Source organism: Ursus maritimus, unplaced genomic scaffold (assembly GCF_017311325.1).
Source record: "Ursus maritimus isolate PB19 unplaced genomic scaffold, ASM1731132v1 scaffold_13, whole genome shotgun sequence".
Taxonomy (NCBI): domain Eukaryota; kingdom Metazoa; phylum Chordata; class Mammalia; order Carnivora; family Ursidae; genus Ursus; species Ursus maritimus.
The window spans coordinates 62,668,511-62,687,026 of record NW_024423675.1 but is presented as its reverse complement, the minus strand read 5'-3'; the positions used below and the strand labels follow the sequence as shown (position 1 = coordinate 62,687,026).

The window sequence follows — 18,516 nt, the reverse complement described above, 5'->3', positions numbered from 1 at the left end:
CCCCCTCCGAGCACCAGGAAGGTTAAAGACACCTGCCGCCCTCTTCCACACCAGCAGACTGAGCGCGGGCCATGCTTTGATTCTGGGAGATAACAAGACACGTTGGTCCCCGAACTCAAACAGCTCATGATCCGGTCATGTATGAACAGGATCAAAACTCCACAGAAGGTCAAGGGGAGCACAGGCAAGTGCTAAGAGCAGGACCACAGATTGGAGGCATCCCACAGCCAGTGGCCAAAGGGATAAAATGGAAATGTGTGTGAGGGGCGTACGGAGAATGAAGGCGCTCCGTTTACGGACAGGATGCCGGGGTTCAGAAGGGAAAACCCGCTGCTCCTCAGGGTAACAGCTACCCTGAAGAGCTATGCGCCAATGTCAACAACAGAGAAGAACCCAGAGGAGGCCATGCAAAGACAAACAAGGACAAGGACAGGGGGAGTGGGGTGGGCTGACAGGCCGTAAGACAGGAGAGCTGCTGAAGCTAGCAAGGAAGGGGTTCTGAGGGCTCATCAGTCCGCGTGAATCCTGAGGAAATGCCCCGGGTCCCTGGAGAGCCCGAGCGGCGGCACACGGTGGCTGCGTGAATGCGTGAGTGCGGTGTCTCTGCAGCCCTCATGGGCCCCCGTGTGTGTCCTGTACGCAGTGATGTTTAAACAACAGTGCTGGACAAAGGGATCTAACAGCACCACCCAGTTGACTGTGACAAAGCCGAGGCCCGCAGAAGGCAGACACCTTGCTCAGGACCACGCACAACACCGTGCTCTCTTTCCACCGCAAAGAGCCCATCTCCTCACAAGCACACGTGCACCAGCACTGAAGCACGGCACCATTCCCAGCTGACCGAGTGCTGAACTACTAACTCACAAAGAACGTTTGCTTCCGACGCAGTTCACCAACACTGAGCATTTATAGAGTTCTCACGTCAAAAAGCAGCTAACACTCCTTACAAGAAAGGAATTCCTTTTCTGATGTTATACTGTCCAAACCAGATGGGGACTCAGAGTACGTGAGTCATCACTCCTACGGCACGGGTAATTCTGCGACTCCAGGCGAGCATTCTCTTTACCTCAGATATTATCTCTACAGATACAATTTGCTTCTACTTATCCCTAATTCCAGGGCTGCTGAAAGGGTAAAACTAAAAATGTGCCAAGTAGGTTCAGCTTCCCTGTTGGAAACCCCGATTCTTAGCACTCAAGTCTCTCGGCCCCCCGTGAAGTTCAAAGGCCTGGGACAGGGGTCATACTCTCCAGGTCTGCTGCCATATCCCTAGGACCTGGTGTGGCGTCTGCCCCGTAACCAGTGCTCAACGACACCTGCTAAAAGCAGACTCTACCTCCAGCTCGGCAGGTCTCTACCGTGAAGCCAGGCCTCGGGGACAGACCTCGTCACTCAGACGCGACAAGGGACACAGCATCCAAGGGCTCCCACACCCATTCTTCTTTCAGCCCCACAAGCATCTGAGATTGGATAGGGAACGCTGACCCCACTTTAGAGACGGGAAAAGAGACAGTGAGACAAAGGGGGAAAGATGGGGTCAAAAGAGAGAGTGACCCCAACTGCATCGGCCTTCACACCAAGTGTCCGACCCTTGGGCCCCGACAAGCCAAGGGTGAGCTGGAAACACTACCTACTTGAAGGCTGCTGGAGAACTTCAAATTCCCACTGTTTATTGTTTTTAACGGAGATGTAAGTGACACAGAACACAGCAGTCATTTAAGGCAGACGACATCGCGACTTGATCCGCGTGCGTGCTGCGAGATAACCCCATGTTTAGTCACCATCCATCACCACACACAGATACAAATGCGCGTGGAGGGGAGAACTTCCAAGATCTACTTTCTTAGCAGCAAGAATGTGTATCTAAAACAAAAAATGTTCTAATCACAAAGTACAAGGCCTGGGACTTGGCAGTTTTTACTAAACTAGGATAAGATTAGCCCAGGGCATCCCTCTTAGAAGAGTCATGCCAGCCTTAAACTCCGGTATTTTGCCTCCTAATTCAGCATCATTCCTAATAATCTGTACGACTGCTGCATGAAAAGGGAGAATAGGCCAGGATACACTTAGCTGACAGTTACAGAAAAAAGGAACAGCATTTCCAAATGTTTTCACGGGGGAAGAGGCAAGAAAAGGTTTCCGTGAACAGGCGGCCAGAGCCCCACGGGGCGCGAGAGCCCTACCTGAGTGCCGAGCCAGGGCAGACAGGTCATACCGCTTCCTCCCATCGGTCACACTGCACAGGAGATCCTCCTTCTCCTTCACACAGGCGTACTTCGTGTCCCACGTGAAGAAGTAGGTGCAGTCTACCTCCCCGGTGAATACAGGAGCTCCTCTCCCATCATTATCTGTGCAATTTTAGAAAGGAAAAAACAAACATTCCATTATGTGACCAAAACCTAGTCAGCCCATTGGCCACCAATGCCAACTGGGCCGTGAAAGTCAGGCCCCAACCCCCAGACATCAGAGGTGTCAGAGATCAGAGAGGCTTGAGTTTCAGAAAATCATAAACCCCTCAATGGCAGGCCTGTGTCCCTTGCTCCTTGGCAAGCTGGTCTCAGTAAGCCATCAGGCCGTTTACAACACATTCACCATGGACATGAGACGGGTGCCTGACAAGGAACGTGTAAGCCACCGGGCAGGACTTGCTGTGCCCGGACTGTGGTCAGCCCCCAACAGGCTCATGAGTACCCTCTGCGTCCGACAACCAGGATTTACCAAAAGGCGGACAGAGACCAGAGCTCGAGCTCCAGGAGCACCGCCGGCTTTATGACGCGATTACGGGCTGGGCGAGTTCCCTGCAATTCATCCCTAAACTGAAAAGCAAGAGTTACAGTGTACAGCCACCCCACCGAAGCGTGCTGAGGCCCACGTCACCTCCCAAAGTCAGAGGCATGCCTCCAGACAGTCCAGCACCCTTGACCCTCAGGCCTTCATCAGTGTGGATGCCTCCAGCCCCTCCTGTAATCCATGCTCTGCTCGCCACACCTCCAGAGAGCCCTGACAGGTTGGCTCCAGTCCGAAAGCCAGCTCTTCGTGGGCCACTTCCCTGCTCCATGTAGCCTGGGATTCGGCAAACTTTGGTCATCTTTCCCTTACTAGAAATACTATCCCCTCGTCTTTCTAAGCTGGTGGACCGCTGGCACAGAGCTCTGTTTTCCACCCCTTGATGGTTTAATAATCCTCCTCTGGACCTCCTACATGATTTGCCTTTCTTGAGGTTTGGTACCCTGAAGTGCACAATGTTCTAAAGGAAAGGGAAATAATATTTTGTACCCAGGGCAAATGATGTTTTGATTGCAATTTCTCTTAAATCTTTAATATCATAAACATTATAATTATAATACCAGCAAGAGCAGCTAGGCTGTACGGAGCACAACCTGAACCAGGCACTGAGCACCGAAGGGCTACAGGGGGACGGTCTGCAGAGAACATGCTCAGGGCTGAGGACTGGATAGATCTCTGCATATTTAATCCTATGGCTCAGGTACAGTTTGAGCCCCATTTTTATAGATTAAGGGGGGGTATATAATTTGCATATGGTTTCATAGCTAGAAAGCAGAGGAGCCAGGACTCAAACCCAGACAGTCTGGCCCCAGAGCCAGGCTCATGACCATAACCGCAAGGCAATACTTCTCTACACTGCTGTGGGGTTTTTTTTCCTTTCTTTTTCTTTCCTTTTAAATGTATGTACTTTGAGCCATTCTTTCCAAGATGCAGCACTCCCGGCTTCAATTCCTACCACAAAGCGCCCACCTCTCTGGTTGGGACCACGGGCCCTCCCTCCACGCTGCTACCCCTGGCAGCGAACTCGAGCGCCGCTTCACCCCGCCCACGTGACTGAAGGATGAGTGGCTGCCTCCTGTGGGATCTGTCTGGGTTCGCGTTTCACTATCTGGAAAAATTCTGTGTTTCCCATAAACCTGAAGTATTCGCTGCATTACTCCTTCACCAGGAAAGTTTACAAACCATTAAGTCATTCTAGGAATGGTTCGAGTATCCATCCCGACTCTGAAGTTTACTGATGAGCGAGCGCCTGTTTTAAATAATCACTGGCAGACATCTTACTTGTATTCTTATTACTCGGGGAATTTTAGAAGACGGGTGAGCTGCAGCTCCCCAGCTCGGAGAAGAATGGCTTCCCCCGGTGGAACCCAGCCACTCTACCTACAGCACCATGCCACCTCGCTCGGCAAAGACAGAGCCACCTACTCGCCAAACTGGTTCAATTCCTCTTCTGGCTGCACAGCTAAACTGCGTTTCCCAGCCTCCCTGCCTCCGAGGTTGGGCCATGCCACTTAGTTCTAAGCCCTTTTCTTAAAAAATGCTGGGCCCATCCTGCAGAGTCCTCGGAGACCAATTCTACATACAGCAACACCACGGGCTGGGAAGTACGAGATGGGCACGTGGAGCAGAGCCCTGCCACCAGCGCCTCCGATGACCCGCACTGAATTAAAGAAAATACACCTTTAACGTAGTGAGTCACTTAAATTTGCGGGTAGCTTTGTATCAGCCTATTCCAATGTATCACTCGTCAAAAAACAAAACAAAACACAACTATTTCATGTCCTCATCTGACGAGATCACCAACAGTAAGTATCACATCACAGCAAACTAGACGTAAGCTGCTGAAGCGAAAGGCTGTGTGCACGTGCTCACACATCCAGGCTGAAAGGATACATTTATGCACCTCCGTGTCTTAAAAATGCATAAACCCTAGATTCGTGAACATAACTAATTCTAGAACATTCAAGTTAAACTATAAACCACATTATATTACATAACCACTTAACGCCCATTCACATACAAAAATCACATTATTTATCCAAATAAACAAAATCCACCAAGGGATTTTTCTCTAAGAACTCTAAATTTAAGTTTGAACAAAATAATAGTGAAATAACTTCTACAGTACAAAGTTTGCTCCAAAGTTTGAAGGACTGAGTCACAGAGCTGGAAGGAGTCGTAAATATTTTATGACCCAATTCCAGCGCGAGAGCAGGCTCGAAACCTCTCACAAAACATCTAACATCTCCCTGTCTTGTCTTCTTGCCACCATCCTAACTAAAACAGCCTAGGAAGACACAGAGTTTTTGGCATGAGGACATCTCTGTAAATCCTGTCAGGTCTGATCAAGCCCTGAGGTCACGTGAAGGAAGGGCCGTAGGGCAGAATGTTCTGATCCATCGGTGGCGACACAGAGTTTCTGTGAAGCAAATCTGGCAAAATACTAGCAACTGTTCAATAAAGAGTGGTGAGCGTATAAATTTTCATTGTAATGTCCCACTTGTATGTTTAAGAACCTTTAGTGATAAAGATAAAAGAGGAAAAAATGGCCGTTAGCGCTTTTTTCAAGCCTCGGCATGTTCCAGCACAAGTCTTGAGTGTCGGCGCCTCTTCCTAGCAGTCCCAGACTCTGTACCCTTCTCGATATCCTCCTCACCTGCTGGGACCTTTTTAGATCATTATTCTATCTTCCCAGCATGCCCAAATGAGATCAGTGCGCGCGCAAAGATCTCAGCCAAGTCATTTATAAAAAGCCCAGAACACAACGGGGCCAAAAGGGGTAATGACAAGGTTGGAGGGAGACTTGAACCACAGGAGTCAGCCAACAGCAAAGCAGCTCGGCCATCAGGGGAGGGCGGGCGCCCGGAGGCCTGAAGGCCTGGGGACACAGAGTGAGAAGCAGGGTACATTTCCCAGGTCTGGGGACACAGCGGAAGGGCTGGACTTCAAAGACAGTCCCCTAACAGCCTGAAGAGGTCAGGAGGATGGAAGAAAGACGGGGAGGGCAGTGGGACATTCAAACCACATGCAAGAGGTGCCCAAACCAGAGTCATTCACCCTCCACCTCAAGTCCCTGGGACTCCACACTGTTTCTGCAGAAAACCCAACCCCCTGCAGGACGTGCAAGACCCTCACCCTCCATTCAAGGAGCATCTTTAGCCACGTTCTGAATCCCAAGCTCTGACCTAGACACACCTGCCCACATTCAGGCCTCTGCCTGAGCTGCTCCCTCTGCACAGAGACCAGCCCCCACAACCACCCTACTTCTGTGCCTGGCTTACTCTGACTTGGCCCATAGAACTCACCAAGCAGTGCCTCCTCTTTCCCTGACAGCCTTGACCCTCCTCACTGTTCACACCCCAAACCACTGACTTGCTGCCTCCCTCCTGACAAGGTCCTGGACCCAAAACTCGCCCACAGGGGCGCCTGGGTGGCGCAGTCGTTAAGCGTCTGCCTTCGGTTCAGGGCGTGATCCCGGCGTTCCGGGATCGAGCCCCATATCAGACTCCTCCGCTGGAAGCCTGCTTCTTCCTCTCCTACTCCCCCTGCTTGTGTTCTCTCTTGTTGGCTGTCTGTCTCTGTCAAATAAATAAATAAAAATCTTTAAAAAAAAAAAAAAAAAAAACTCGCCCACAGCCCTGGTCCAGCCTGGAAATCTGCACTCCAGGCACCGTGCTGTCTCTCCCTCTGTGTTTCTGGTCTGAGAGCCAGGAAAGTGCACAGCCATTATGATATCCTTGGGCCTCACGGGGTCTAAGCAGATAGATAAGGACAAAGCATATGTTGAACAAATCCACTCGAACATGCAAGTTATCAAAAGGGCCAGCAAACAGATACCAGGGTGAGACTGGTGTGCACGCTCCGGGAAAACAAGCAGAGGTGGGGGCAGGGAGGCCACAGGAGTAAAGGGCACTTTGATTTAAAACCTTCCCATCTGTTCTACTCCAGGATCCTTCTTCGCCTGTTCCCTTCTTCGCCTAATTTATTAGGGCCTGGTGCCGATCGCAACCTCCCTGGCCCCCTTCACCATCACAGACATGAGCTTCTGGAACACAGTTTACGTCGTGTGCAGCTGCCTCTCCCTGAGCCCCTGCTGAATCACAGAGCAACCTGCCTCATGACCACTGGTCAAAGCTCTGCCATAGAAACACAAAAAACAAACAGAACGAAGAGCCAGAAAGACCCTCAGGGGTGGAGCAGCCTCTCCAGCTCCTGCGGCTGTACAGCCGGACTGGGACCGGGCCAGCTCCAAAATGAGAGCTCCATGCAGAGGCTCAGTCGGGCTGCACGCTCCTGGGGTCGCAGCCCGGAGGCCGACGGACAGGACGGCTCTCTGATGATGATGGGATCCCATCACCTCTCTGCAGATGCAAACTGCCCGAGAGCTTCAAGACACAGACAGCGGCACGGCTTTCTGAAATGCTAGTGCCACTGTGACTTCAAGAAAGCTTATCCTAATCGCTCAGAAAAACTAAACGTCCCACTTAAACTTGCCCTGTGACCTCTTGCGATCCCCCACGTCCAGCCTCTACCACGGGGCCACTAGTTTGCAAAAAAGTGTTGTCTTGAAACTTACTTCAGAAAAGAAGAGCCCTTTAGTGACCACCCCTCGAGGGTGGGGAGAAAACCCACCCTGCTGGACCGGCACATGCTTTGGTGCGAGCCAGAATTCAAGACAGAAACGCTTTCCCAGCAAGCCCAGTGCTGGGCCCACTCCCAAAACAAACAGAGAGCAGAGGAAAATGGAAACAGGATGTGTGTGTCGTGGGTGGGGTGGGGTGGAAGGGGTACTCCTACCCGCTCCAACAGAGCAACCTAGTCTGGGGACCAGAGGTGGCCACGTCCAAAGAAGAATGTCAGCCTGGTCCGCATGGCACGCCGCTCCCGAGAACACACGTGCCCCCATCTCCAACCGGCGAGGACGGACTGCCGGCACTCACCTGCCGTCTCGCTGCACTCGAAGTTTATGACGCTCATCCGCTGGAAGCCAGAGCTGCATTCGTCCCCTCCAGAATAGATCAAGGTGAGGTCTCCATCAGAGTATCTAAATGTTTGCAACACACAGACAGGGTTTGGGAGAACCGAGAAAGAAACTTGAATCGTTACACGTTTCTACATGAAGCCTTTTGCATACCATCAACAAATCAGTACTGACATAAAACAGCAAGCTCTCTGGCCAGCTGGGGAAAAACGTCTAAAGGAAATGAGTTCCAAATGTATGGGCTTGTCGTCCTCTTACTTCAAAGTAATAGCTGGCTGGAAGAAAGTCCTGAAGGTTTTGCTGTGAGCATGAAAACTCCTCCACTTTTGTTTTGGATTCTGTACAAAATAAATAAGGCCCGAGAAACACACAGTGTATCTAGCAACTGCCATAAACGCAGTCTTACCTGAGGGATCCTGGACAATACTCATTTGCAGAGAGCTACATTTTCATAACACTTCTGTGAAAGTAACTACCAAATTAAGGGTCACCGGAATTGTACTGAATGGGTTTTCTTAGCTGTTTCAAACTTTGATGTAACGCTAACGGCATTTCACGTTCTCAAACTGCCAGAGAAAAATCAGAACTCCTCAGAAAAATCCATTCTAAGGTAGGCCGAATCAACTCAAACTGATTAAATACCTTTCCTACAGTGTGGTTCCATACACACAACAGATGATAAAACAGTTTTCACAGAAACAGTCTTACTGGAAAGCCAGGATCAATGACAAATGGCAACTCGCCTATGTCAAACTTGAAGGAATGCCAGCTTAACGAACTGGCCTGTACTTTATGGAAAATGGAAGGAGGAAGGAGACAAGGGGAGTCGGTTATGTTTCACAAGAACAGACACAATGCACTTGAAAATTACTGTTTACACACCGGAGGGTTTGATTCTGGTATTTTCCTGCTACTTTGATTTGAGAGGGGTCGGCCTTCTTCACTTGGCAAATGGCGGCTTCTGTCTTACTACAAAATGGTACTTCAATTTCTCCACAGACATTCAAATAAAACATATACTCCTTTCCATCTGAAGCGTAGTAAGAGGGGGATGAAGCTAAAGAGAGGGGAACAGATGAGGAGAGGCTGTGTTACGTCCACAGGTGCTAGAGGGTGAGGGCACCACTTCGGTGAACCCCTTTTGGAAACACCCACCCAGGGGCAGAGCTGAAGTGGGCCCCTCTACACACGTTCCCCTTCCCGCTTCCTTTCAAAGCACCCCTTACCTCCAACCTGTCGGAGTGGCTGGAGGTCAATGGTGATGTCATGCTGCTCGCTGCTCAAAGAGCAGGTTTTACTTTCCAGATAATCTCTGTGGCACGCATACTCAGTGACCCACTCAATTTCGAAGCGGCAATTGGATTTTGCTGTGAGCTTGGGAATGGTGCCCTATAAGAAACAATTTGAAAGGAGCATAATTAATGTTTTTAAATGCAGATTTTGCATGCTTCTGAAAAGCTCAAAGGTACGTTGTTGGGTTTTTAACATTCTTCCGTTCCTGCTTCTGAATGATAACTGCCTCTAACACAGTTCCATCACTTAACGTATAAGCACCCTGTTTACTTGCAACCATTCTTGTCTCTTTCAGAGTCACACTCGAGGTCCAGCCAGTGAGCTCAGCCTGGACTCAACGTCGCCCGACAGCCACAAGCTCTGCAAGCAGCCATGACTTGTGAAGGCACATGGTCTGTTCCCACCTTTCTATCGGAGCTGAAAGGAGCTGGCCTGATGCACCCCCAAGTTGAGTGGAAGTCACCGTGCGTGTGTCTGGAATGATCCGTAACCCCTTTCCTCAGGTTGTCAAAGGGGTCTTGGGCACACCTCACTAGTGCTCGAATCTGCTCCTGCCCCTGGGGGAAGCCAGGGCATCACCCGCCACAAGCCCGAATTCTGCCAGAGCCCGGCTTTTACAGACGTGAGCTCAGACGCTCACGGCTGGTGTGAACGATCACTGCTGACCAGAGTGCACTGTTGCCTTTTGAGCCATCCTTGGGAGAAAGGCCTCACTGGTCTTAGTACCAGGAATAACCTCGCCACTTCCAGAAAACATCCCTTGGCAAACGTTTCCTGAGCGCCTGCCACATGCCGGGCATGGGACGAAGCACCAGGGCTACACACAGGTCACAACTTAGTAAGACACAGAGCTGCAAGTCCAGCTCTGTCTGACTCAAAATCGAGGCTTTAACCACTTGGCTTGGGAAAGCCAGACAGCTGGGGAGGGGGTGCCGAGCGCCGAGTGAGCGAAATCGGGCACAAAAGGCTCCCCCAGTGCAAGGTTCACTCATTGGAGAAGAAAACCAACTCCAGGAGACAGAAAGTCAACTAGCAGCTGCCACGGCTGGGGGTGCAATGGGAGTGGCTGCTCCCAGGCACAAGGTTTCTTCTGGGGTGATAGAAATGTTCTCAGGTTAGATCGTGCCGGTGGTTGCACAATTCAGTTAATATGCTAATAACCATTTCGTTGTACTTGAAACAGGTCAATGTTACAGTATGTAAATTCAATACAGCTTTTTTAAAAAGCCCTATAGGACAAGGTAAACATTTACTAAAATTCCAGCTCCTAAAGGTATTCAATGAGCTTGCGTAAACACTTAAAAACCCTCAAGAGTTAAGGTGTCACATGTCACCCAGTTCTGTCTGCTGAACAGTTAAGCTGGAAATGGAACCTCTCGCTCCACGAATAACAGGCCTCCTTTCCTAATGCCACCAAGTGCCCTGCAGCCCATGCAGAAGAAAGGAGGGGAACTCCCGATACCCCTCACTGGGGTGGAAAGCAGGAAAGGGCAACACAAAGACCCCGGCCAGCTTAGAACATGCGTCTCATCGGGCCTGAAGAATTTCACCCCACATCTGCAGGCATAGGCGGAAAGTGTCCACAAACGTTCCCTAACATTCACCTTCAGAACTCACATCGACTGCTGGACAGTCAGGTCTTCACGAAGAGGACGCCACGTGGCCCTGGAAGTCTGCGGACATATAACGGAAAGCTGGCCTGGCCTACACTTTTGTCTCCACATCCCCCACACACAAAACGGGCCAGCTGCCAGCACGAAACCAGACCAAATTCCATGTTTGTTTGTGGGGAGGGGGAGCTCGCTTCCCTCGCCAAAGAATTCAGCTCCTCCTCCTTCATTCTATTATGAGGAGACAGAAATAAATGAGAGGAAAGCCCTGCCCTTCCTCCCCGGGGGTTATCTCCCTTCCATCAGCACCCGGCACCTGCTAGAACACTCGAACAGCAACGGACACGTGCAACACTGCTGGGCACAGGCCCAAGGACAACCAGACTCCAGCCCTACCCTCAAGGAGTTTACAAGTGCGCTGGAACCGAGGGAACAGCCAGAGGACAGGGTCAGGGACCCGCCTGTGAGTGAGGGAGGAGGGGATGAAATACTCCACTGCAAGACCCTCGAATAAGAACCTTCCTTCTCGCCAGGACTCTCCTACCTGAGTAGCCCCCAAACTCCAGTCACTGCCTGCACAAGCTCGGCCAGGTCTGCTCACCATCTGTTCCATTCATTCCTTACTATGTTTCTATAAACCAATTAGCTATTTTTACATTGCCTCATCCTAACCAATACTAGCTAGGAAATTACAGGTTTGAGATTATAAATACGGTTTTTCATTCATTCAAATCAGCATTACTATATAAATTTTAAAAATCTTTCCATGAATCGCTTAAAATCATCTCACACAAACTAGAACAAAACACCATCCTACGTCGACACACCATCCCGCATCGACACACACAGAGGCCCCTCCAGGTTGGTGAGAAAAAGCAAACGCCAAGCTGCTGTCCCCCAAGACGCTCACACGTGCAGCAGAGTCTACCCCAGGAAGTGCGTCTTCCCAGATACTCCAGCGCTGAGGCTTTTCCTGCCCCCAGACCTACTGCCCTGCCCCAGCCCTAGGTGTGTTCACCTAGACGGCCCACGCTACCGCCGCTGCCGGAAGTCCTGCGAAGACAAGCCACTCACCTCTCTGCGCTCCGACGGGCAGATAAACGTGATCGTCACCGCTGGACTGTGACCGTCACAGAAGTCTAGCTCCCCGGCCCCCTCTTTCACGTAACTCAGGACAAGCCTGAACAACACACGTTGAGAAAAGAGTGTTATAGAAGTGTGAATTACATTCAAATTGATCTGCTGCCCTGAGCGTCCCCTCATTTGGGGGCCAGGTGTAACAGAATGAACACTAAACTTTCATATTATAAAGGAAGCCATTGTACGAAATACCTTCGATTTCCACTGAAAAAAAAAGTTTTTACGTAAACTTCAATGAATGCTATTTTCTTTTTAAAAATAAATAAAATGACCAACATGTAAATTTAAATACTAAGAAAAGCTGCTTGAGTAAGACAAACAAGAAAAAACTATAAACGATCGAGGAAAACAAAATAAACACAGACGACAGGCCGAGTGCATTTCTGTCCACGAGGCTGCACGGCCACTTCTTCCCTAAACAATAACTTGCAAGTATAAGCCAAGATCTTTTTCTCTTTAACCTGAAGACAGCCAAGTGCCCCGGCCGCCGTGACCTCCCACAGCCAGGAAGAGCCCGAGCCGCCAGAGCGCGTGTGGGTCTCCCTGCGGGACGTGCCTGCTGCTACCGGCGCGCCCGCCACAGAGCCGCCCAGAACAGATGACCGTCCTCCCCGAAGACAAGCTCGCACTCTCTCAATGCCCACGTTGTGCAAAGTCTCCTCTCCCCGTGAGGAGTCACCCACGTGTCACTCAGGACAGTGTGAGGGGCTGAACTGTGTCCCCCTACAATTCGTATCCGCAGCCCTAATGCCCAGGACCTCAGCACGTGACTGTACTCAAAGACAAGGCTTCTACAGAGGTGACGAAGTAAAAATGAGGCCATGGGAATGCGGGGGGGTGGGGGGCGTGGAGCTATGCAGATATGACTGGCGTCCTTAACAGAAGGAGAGACCAGGGCATAGACACACAGAGGAACAGACCATGTGAGGACACAGGGAGAAGGTGGCCATCTACAAGGCAAGGAGAGAGGCCTCAGAAGAAACCAGCCCTCCTGACACTTTGGACTCCTAGGCTCAGAATGGAGAGGAAATAAATCTCTGCTGCTGGAGCCAGCCTATGGCACTTTGTGACGGCAGCCCTGGCAAACTAATACAGACACACATATAGAAACCTCCCAAACATTTTTAAATTTAGGCTACGCTCCAGAGTCTTCTGTGGACAGAAGCACCCGCCCTGATATACCACCAGTTCCGTGTTAGAACAAGGCACAGCAAGGCGGCTACCAAAGGCCTCCAGAATCTAAGACGTGATCTAAGACGTGGTCACGTGGGACAGGCTGGAAAAAACATCTCTCCGCTACTTCAAGGTACAAAGGAAGGCAGTAGGAGAGCATGTGCCGAGAGCACGGCATATGGTAAGAAACAAACCTCCCTACACCGGGAATGAGGGTGCCCGCCACGCCCCGGGCAGGAAGCAAACCGCCCCTCCACGACGGTGTTCTTTTTTTTTTTTTTTTTTTTAAGATTTTTTTTTTTATTATTGTTAGCGAGAGAGCGAGCGCACACACAAGAGGGGGAGCGGCAAGCAGAGGGAGAGAAAGCAAAAGACTGCCCGCTGAGCAGGGAACCCACTGCAGCTCGATCCCAGGGCCCCAGGATCATGCCCTGAGCCGAGGGCAGACGCTCCACCGAGCGAGCCACCCAGGTGCCCCTCACGATGGTGTTCTCAAAGAACAAAGGACAAGGGACACAAAAGCAACTTCACGCGTGACACAGAAACCATGAGAGCACGCCTGAAGGTAGGGGTTACTTCATGAACTGAACACACGTATGGATATGGGCTGCCTCGTGATATTCATCTCCAACGGCTGTAAAGACACATGACTGGACATCAACAAACAAAGCGGCCTGTGGGACTCACGGCCACCACGAGTGATTTCACAAACACCTGCAGGGACTTGCTGAGGTGCACACGCACCGACGGCACACCCACCTGTCCTTGCTCACGAGCTTCAGTCCCTCCTTGGGCTGGCCGACATCGAAGGCCCGGTCCCCTCTCACAAGGCAGGCGGCTGTGCCGGGGGGACAGCCACGCAGCTGCGCACTGGAGTCCCGTAGTGAGTCTGTAAGACATCGCATGTGACGCTCCGTCAGACTGTACGTCAGGACCGGTAATCCCACTCAACCTTACGTCCCCTTTACGACAATCATCCAAGTTTGGAAAGTCCTCAAAGTAACACAAAGTAGAAGTTTGGAAACAAAAAACGAGCTAGGATCCGCCCCCATTCTAAGAGAGACCGTGGGCGCACCAGGGACCTCTCCAGACGCATGAAGTGCATGCGTCCTGCCCTGCAGGGCTGCTGGGAAGCAGAGGCAAGCCGGCAAGGCGCTCACGCTGCACCTGGTAGGGAATAGATGCCTGAGAAACAGGGACTATCACGTGATTTGTACTCAAGGAACACATGTACCCCCCCCCCAACTTTTCTAAAGATACACTAACTTGAGCATTACCCCCTCTCCAAGCTATAAACTAGAAAATGCAGGCACTCCATGGATTAGTGGGAAGATGAGGAGATTCACCGAAAGAACCTACATACAGCTCTCGGTTGAGATCTTAAAACCGCACTTGCTATCTCTGCAACTTTGCTCTAATTACACAACTATCCAATTGCGGGTGCATCCCCCAAAGGTTTGGGAGAGGATTAAAGAACATCCAGATGTGCCCAGAACAATGCTCAGACTTCAGGTGACCCGTGGCTCTGCTTGTACGTGGTGCCGGGTTTACTCACTTCGCAGGCACGTGACTGGTACTGCACCTGACTGGAGCTCCATCCAGGGCTGTGACTCAGGGCCTACCACATGACGGGCTCAAAAAAATATGTCCCCCACGAAGGAGTAACTATGGCCCGCCTGGCCTTTAACTAAAGCCTTATCAGTCAGAGGAGGAGGGCCGCCCTATCCTTTCCAGTTCGACAGGAGGCTGCACCAGCTGATGAAAAGGAAAGCGGACCTGTAGGGGGTCAAGGCTGCACGGCAAAACTGCACAAGGGGGTGGCTTGAGTCCACATCGAGTACCTGCTGGGCCGCTTGCCCCCCGGCGTCAGCAGATCCCTTGGTTTACTGAAGGCAAAACAGGAGGCAAGAGCCCTGAGTGTGCAGAGGGGACACAGAGCAGCAAGCCCACCACTGCTCATGAGGTTCTCAGGGTCACTAGCAACAAGGTTTGTGGCCCGAGGCAACTTCCTGGGGATGGAGAATGTCTGGACGAAAATCGGTAAATCCATTTTTTTTAACTTTTAAATTTTAAATTTACAAAACTACTGTGAGTTAAAGTCACTGAAGTTCAACCCAAACTGCCAACAATCAAAGAAAAAAACTTTTGTAAGAAAACCTCCACTGAATTCAGATAATCCTCAAAATGATAAAAGACCAGGAATCTAAATGTTTTCTAAACTAAAATGAATTCAATAATCTGCAAGACTCTTCAGCTTTATAATCAAATTTGAGCTGCGGACCCATTTAAGACACAGGCTTTGTCTGTCTGCCTTCTTCCAAGAGGACATTAAAAGCCGTCCTTGGAGAACAAAGGAATGATGTAAAGAGCCTGACACACAAAAAGTCTAAAATTATCACTGGTCACGTTCAGTGAGGCACGTATGCGGTATACTCACATTTTACAACTGTTTAGAAAAATCATCAAAATGGTACATAGTGTATTTGTACAATTCACCATTAACTCATGTACGTACCACCCAGCCACACCCTCCTGTACTGAGTTTATTTTTAATATTTTTTCCATAGTTTTCTAAGGCCAAAGTCCCATGTATAATGTGAGAAACAGAAACATAAAGAAAACACTAAAAATGATCTTTTTATTTGCTAATTACCAGCAGAATCTACTTATGACACAAATGCTGCTGGCATAGCAGAAAGGCAAATCTTGGTCTACGGGACTAACAACTCCCTGAAAAACACATAAAGCTAGGTTCCAGAAAGTGCTGACAAAACAAAGGCTTAGTAAAAACTTCGTAAGGCCCTATTTAGATAAAGACTATTTACAGCCTTCAGTTAGTTTAGCAAAGACACCCAACGTTCTTACACCATTTCTGGCACGTAAGGAGAAAGCCAGGCAAGAAGTTTGCTAAGGGCAAAATACGCATCACAACCCAGCTCCCAAGGTCAGCTGACCATCCTTCTCACCCTGTCACCCAGCCTGTAACTCAAAGCCCACAGACATAGGTACGCAAAGCTGGCTACAGGCCGTCCTCCCCACAGCCCCTCCCAGGAAGGTTGACTCATCCTGCTGCAGCTGGTTTGGGGCGCCCAGCACACCCACCCCATTCCTTCTCCCACCATCTCACTGGAAGTCAGTTACCCAAGAATCCCGGAATCAAAACGTCTGCCAGAGAGAACTCCCTGAGATGGACCAACGGTCTGGATAAAATCTGTGATGGAACCAGAGCTGACTGGCGGCCCAGGGGTGGGCTTATGCATGGAGAATATCTTCCTGCCTCCTTAGAGGGCCAATTCAGTGACACAGATATCCAACTAGGAATAATGGTGGAAGGGCAAAGACAGCAAAGCCTTCTAAGAAATCCTTCACCACCACCACCCCCAAACCTACCTATGTCTCTACAAACATTGATGAACAGGGACGAGTCCGGGTCAGCGTCATCCACCAAGTAACCCCCGCTAATCTTGATCAGTGGATTTAAATCATGCTTCTTGAGCTCTCCATCAAATGCGTAGCATGGCACCTAGAAGAGAGGAAGAGAAAAAGGGAGTCTTGGACACCCACCTTCTTGGGGTACCGGCTTGGCAGAGCCTCTGACCAATGTCACAGAACACTAGTCTCCACTGCTTAGGGTCTATCAGGCCGTGGGGTCCCCCGGAGACAAAAGAAACAAAGCAAAGGTCAACAAGTGCTTCAGCTGCTCTGCATTTAGCACCACGTCTTTCCCTCCTGACTGCCCCAACTCCATCAGCATGCTGTAGTATCCACCAGCTTACAGATGACCTCCCTCATCCCTACACTGCCCTCGGCCCTCATCCCGGAGCTCTGCAACTTGTGGTGAAATTACTTGACTGGTCCATCCTCATCCACTCCCCTTCCTCCCCTTCCATTCTTCCTGAATGGGGGCACAGAAGGTTGCTGTCCCCACTACACCAAAACCACTCACCCAGTCACCATCGACCACCTACTGCAGATGGGACGAGCATTCTCAGCCTTCCCCTGGCCTTGCTCACAGTGGCATTCAAGTGCCACTGACCCTTCCCTACTGCCCAACCCCATTCTTCCCTTTGCTGCCTGGCTCTCCAGAGGCTCCTGGTTTCCCTCCACTCACTGGCTGCTCCTTCTCAGCCTCCTGGGAACATTCTTCAACTCCCTTCTAACTAACTCTTAATGCAGACGTGCTCCACACCTGACTTCTCTGGTCACTTCCCTGTCTACACTCATGCCCCTGGTGACCTCCTGCCCAACTGCAGACTTCCTAGCCAAGTGCAGTAGGTCCTGTTTATCAGCGGACTCTGGAGACAGAATGCTTGCATCCAAACTCCGGCTGCTGACACTTAGTAAGACCGTGAGCCAATCTGACCTCTGTGCCTCCGTTTCCCCATGTGTCAAACGGAAATAACAACAGTTGTTAGCTCAGAGGGCTACTGTAAAGACTGAATGAGTGAATGTATGTAAAGTTCTTGGTACAGTTCCTGTCAAGCCCATGTAAGTGTTACTTGTTACTCTTAGTTCCCATTATCACTGAGATACCCAAAAGCATCTCAAATTTAACATTTAAAAATGAGCACTGGGTGTTATATGACAAATCACTAAATTCTACCCCTGAAACTAATAATACACCATATGTTAACTAAATAAAAAATAAAAAATTCTACACCTGAAAAGAGTAATCCACTGTATGTTAACTAAATTGACTAAAAAATAAAAAATTCTACCCCCGAAACTAATAATATACTATGTGTTAACTAAATTGACTAAAAAATAAAAAATTCTACCCCCGAAACTAATAATATACTATGTGTTAACTAAATTGACTAAAAAATAAAAAATTCTACCCCCGAAACTAATAATATACTATGTGTTAACTAAATTGACTAAAAAATAAAAAATTCTACCCCCAAACTAGTAACACACTCTGTTAACTAAACTGAATAAAAAATTAAAAATTAAAAAAATAAAAAAGTAATAAAGTAAAAAAAAAGAACAGAAATGAATGGGCCTTTGATTTCTCGCCCCAAACCTGCTCTTACTCCAGTGTTCCCCACCTCGGCATTCAGCCAGCTGCTCCAGCTCAAACCTGAAGGGCATCCTGGACCCTGACATTCTACATCCAAGACCATCAGCAAGTCCTGTCCGTTCTGCCTTCCAACCGAGTCCCTGATCGGCAGACGGTCCCTGACCTCCGGTGCGTCGCCTCATCATCTGCCAACCTGACGACGGAGCACAAGCAGCACGCGCTCCGTCTCTTAGACGGAGGCCCTTCACAGGCAGAGAGACCTGTACAGCGCAAGTTAACTGCTGCCGTTGAGCTAACAAGTTTTCTTAGAAAGATGCTACCAAACCGGCAGGAATGCTCTGACCTACTAACCCCTTTCCCAGTCCGGTTCTGAGATCTCACAGAGATCTAATGGCTCGAGTACGCCGGCACCGCCTCGCAGCCTCAGGGGACACATGAACTCATTCCGACCAGACCCCTAAAGCAAACTGTCCCGAGGCCCACAGCAGATGGCGGGGGGGGGGGGGGGGGGG

General features: G+C 49.9%; 1 protein-coding gene across 1 annotated transcript in view; it reads right to left on the bottom strand.

Annotated features, from left to right (window-relative positions):
• Positions 1–18,516, bottom strand: part of IGF2R (insulin like growth factor 2 receptor) — a 97,210-nt gene that overhangs the window by 45,757 nt on the left and 32,937 nt on the right. The window contains exons 5-11 of the mRNA XM_040628026.1: positions 16,375–16,507; positions 13,744–13,873; positions 11,746–11,851; positions 8,995–9,157; positions 8,651–8,825; positions 7,728–7,831; positions 2,184–2,348 (exon numbers count right to left, since the gene is read on the bottom strand). Of these exons, the coding sequence (XP_040483960.1) occupies positions 2,184–2,348; positions 7,728–7,831; positions 8,651–8,825; positions 8,995–9,157; positions 11,746–11,851; positions 13,744–13,873; positions 16,375–16,507 (976 nt within the window). The remainder of the gene's footprint in view (positions 1–2,183; positions 2,349–7,727; positions 7,832–8,650; positions 8,826–8,994; positions 9,158–11,745; positions 11,852–13,743; positions 13,874–16,374; positions 16,508–18,516) is intronic.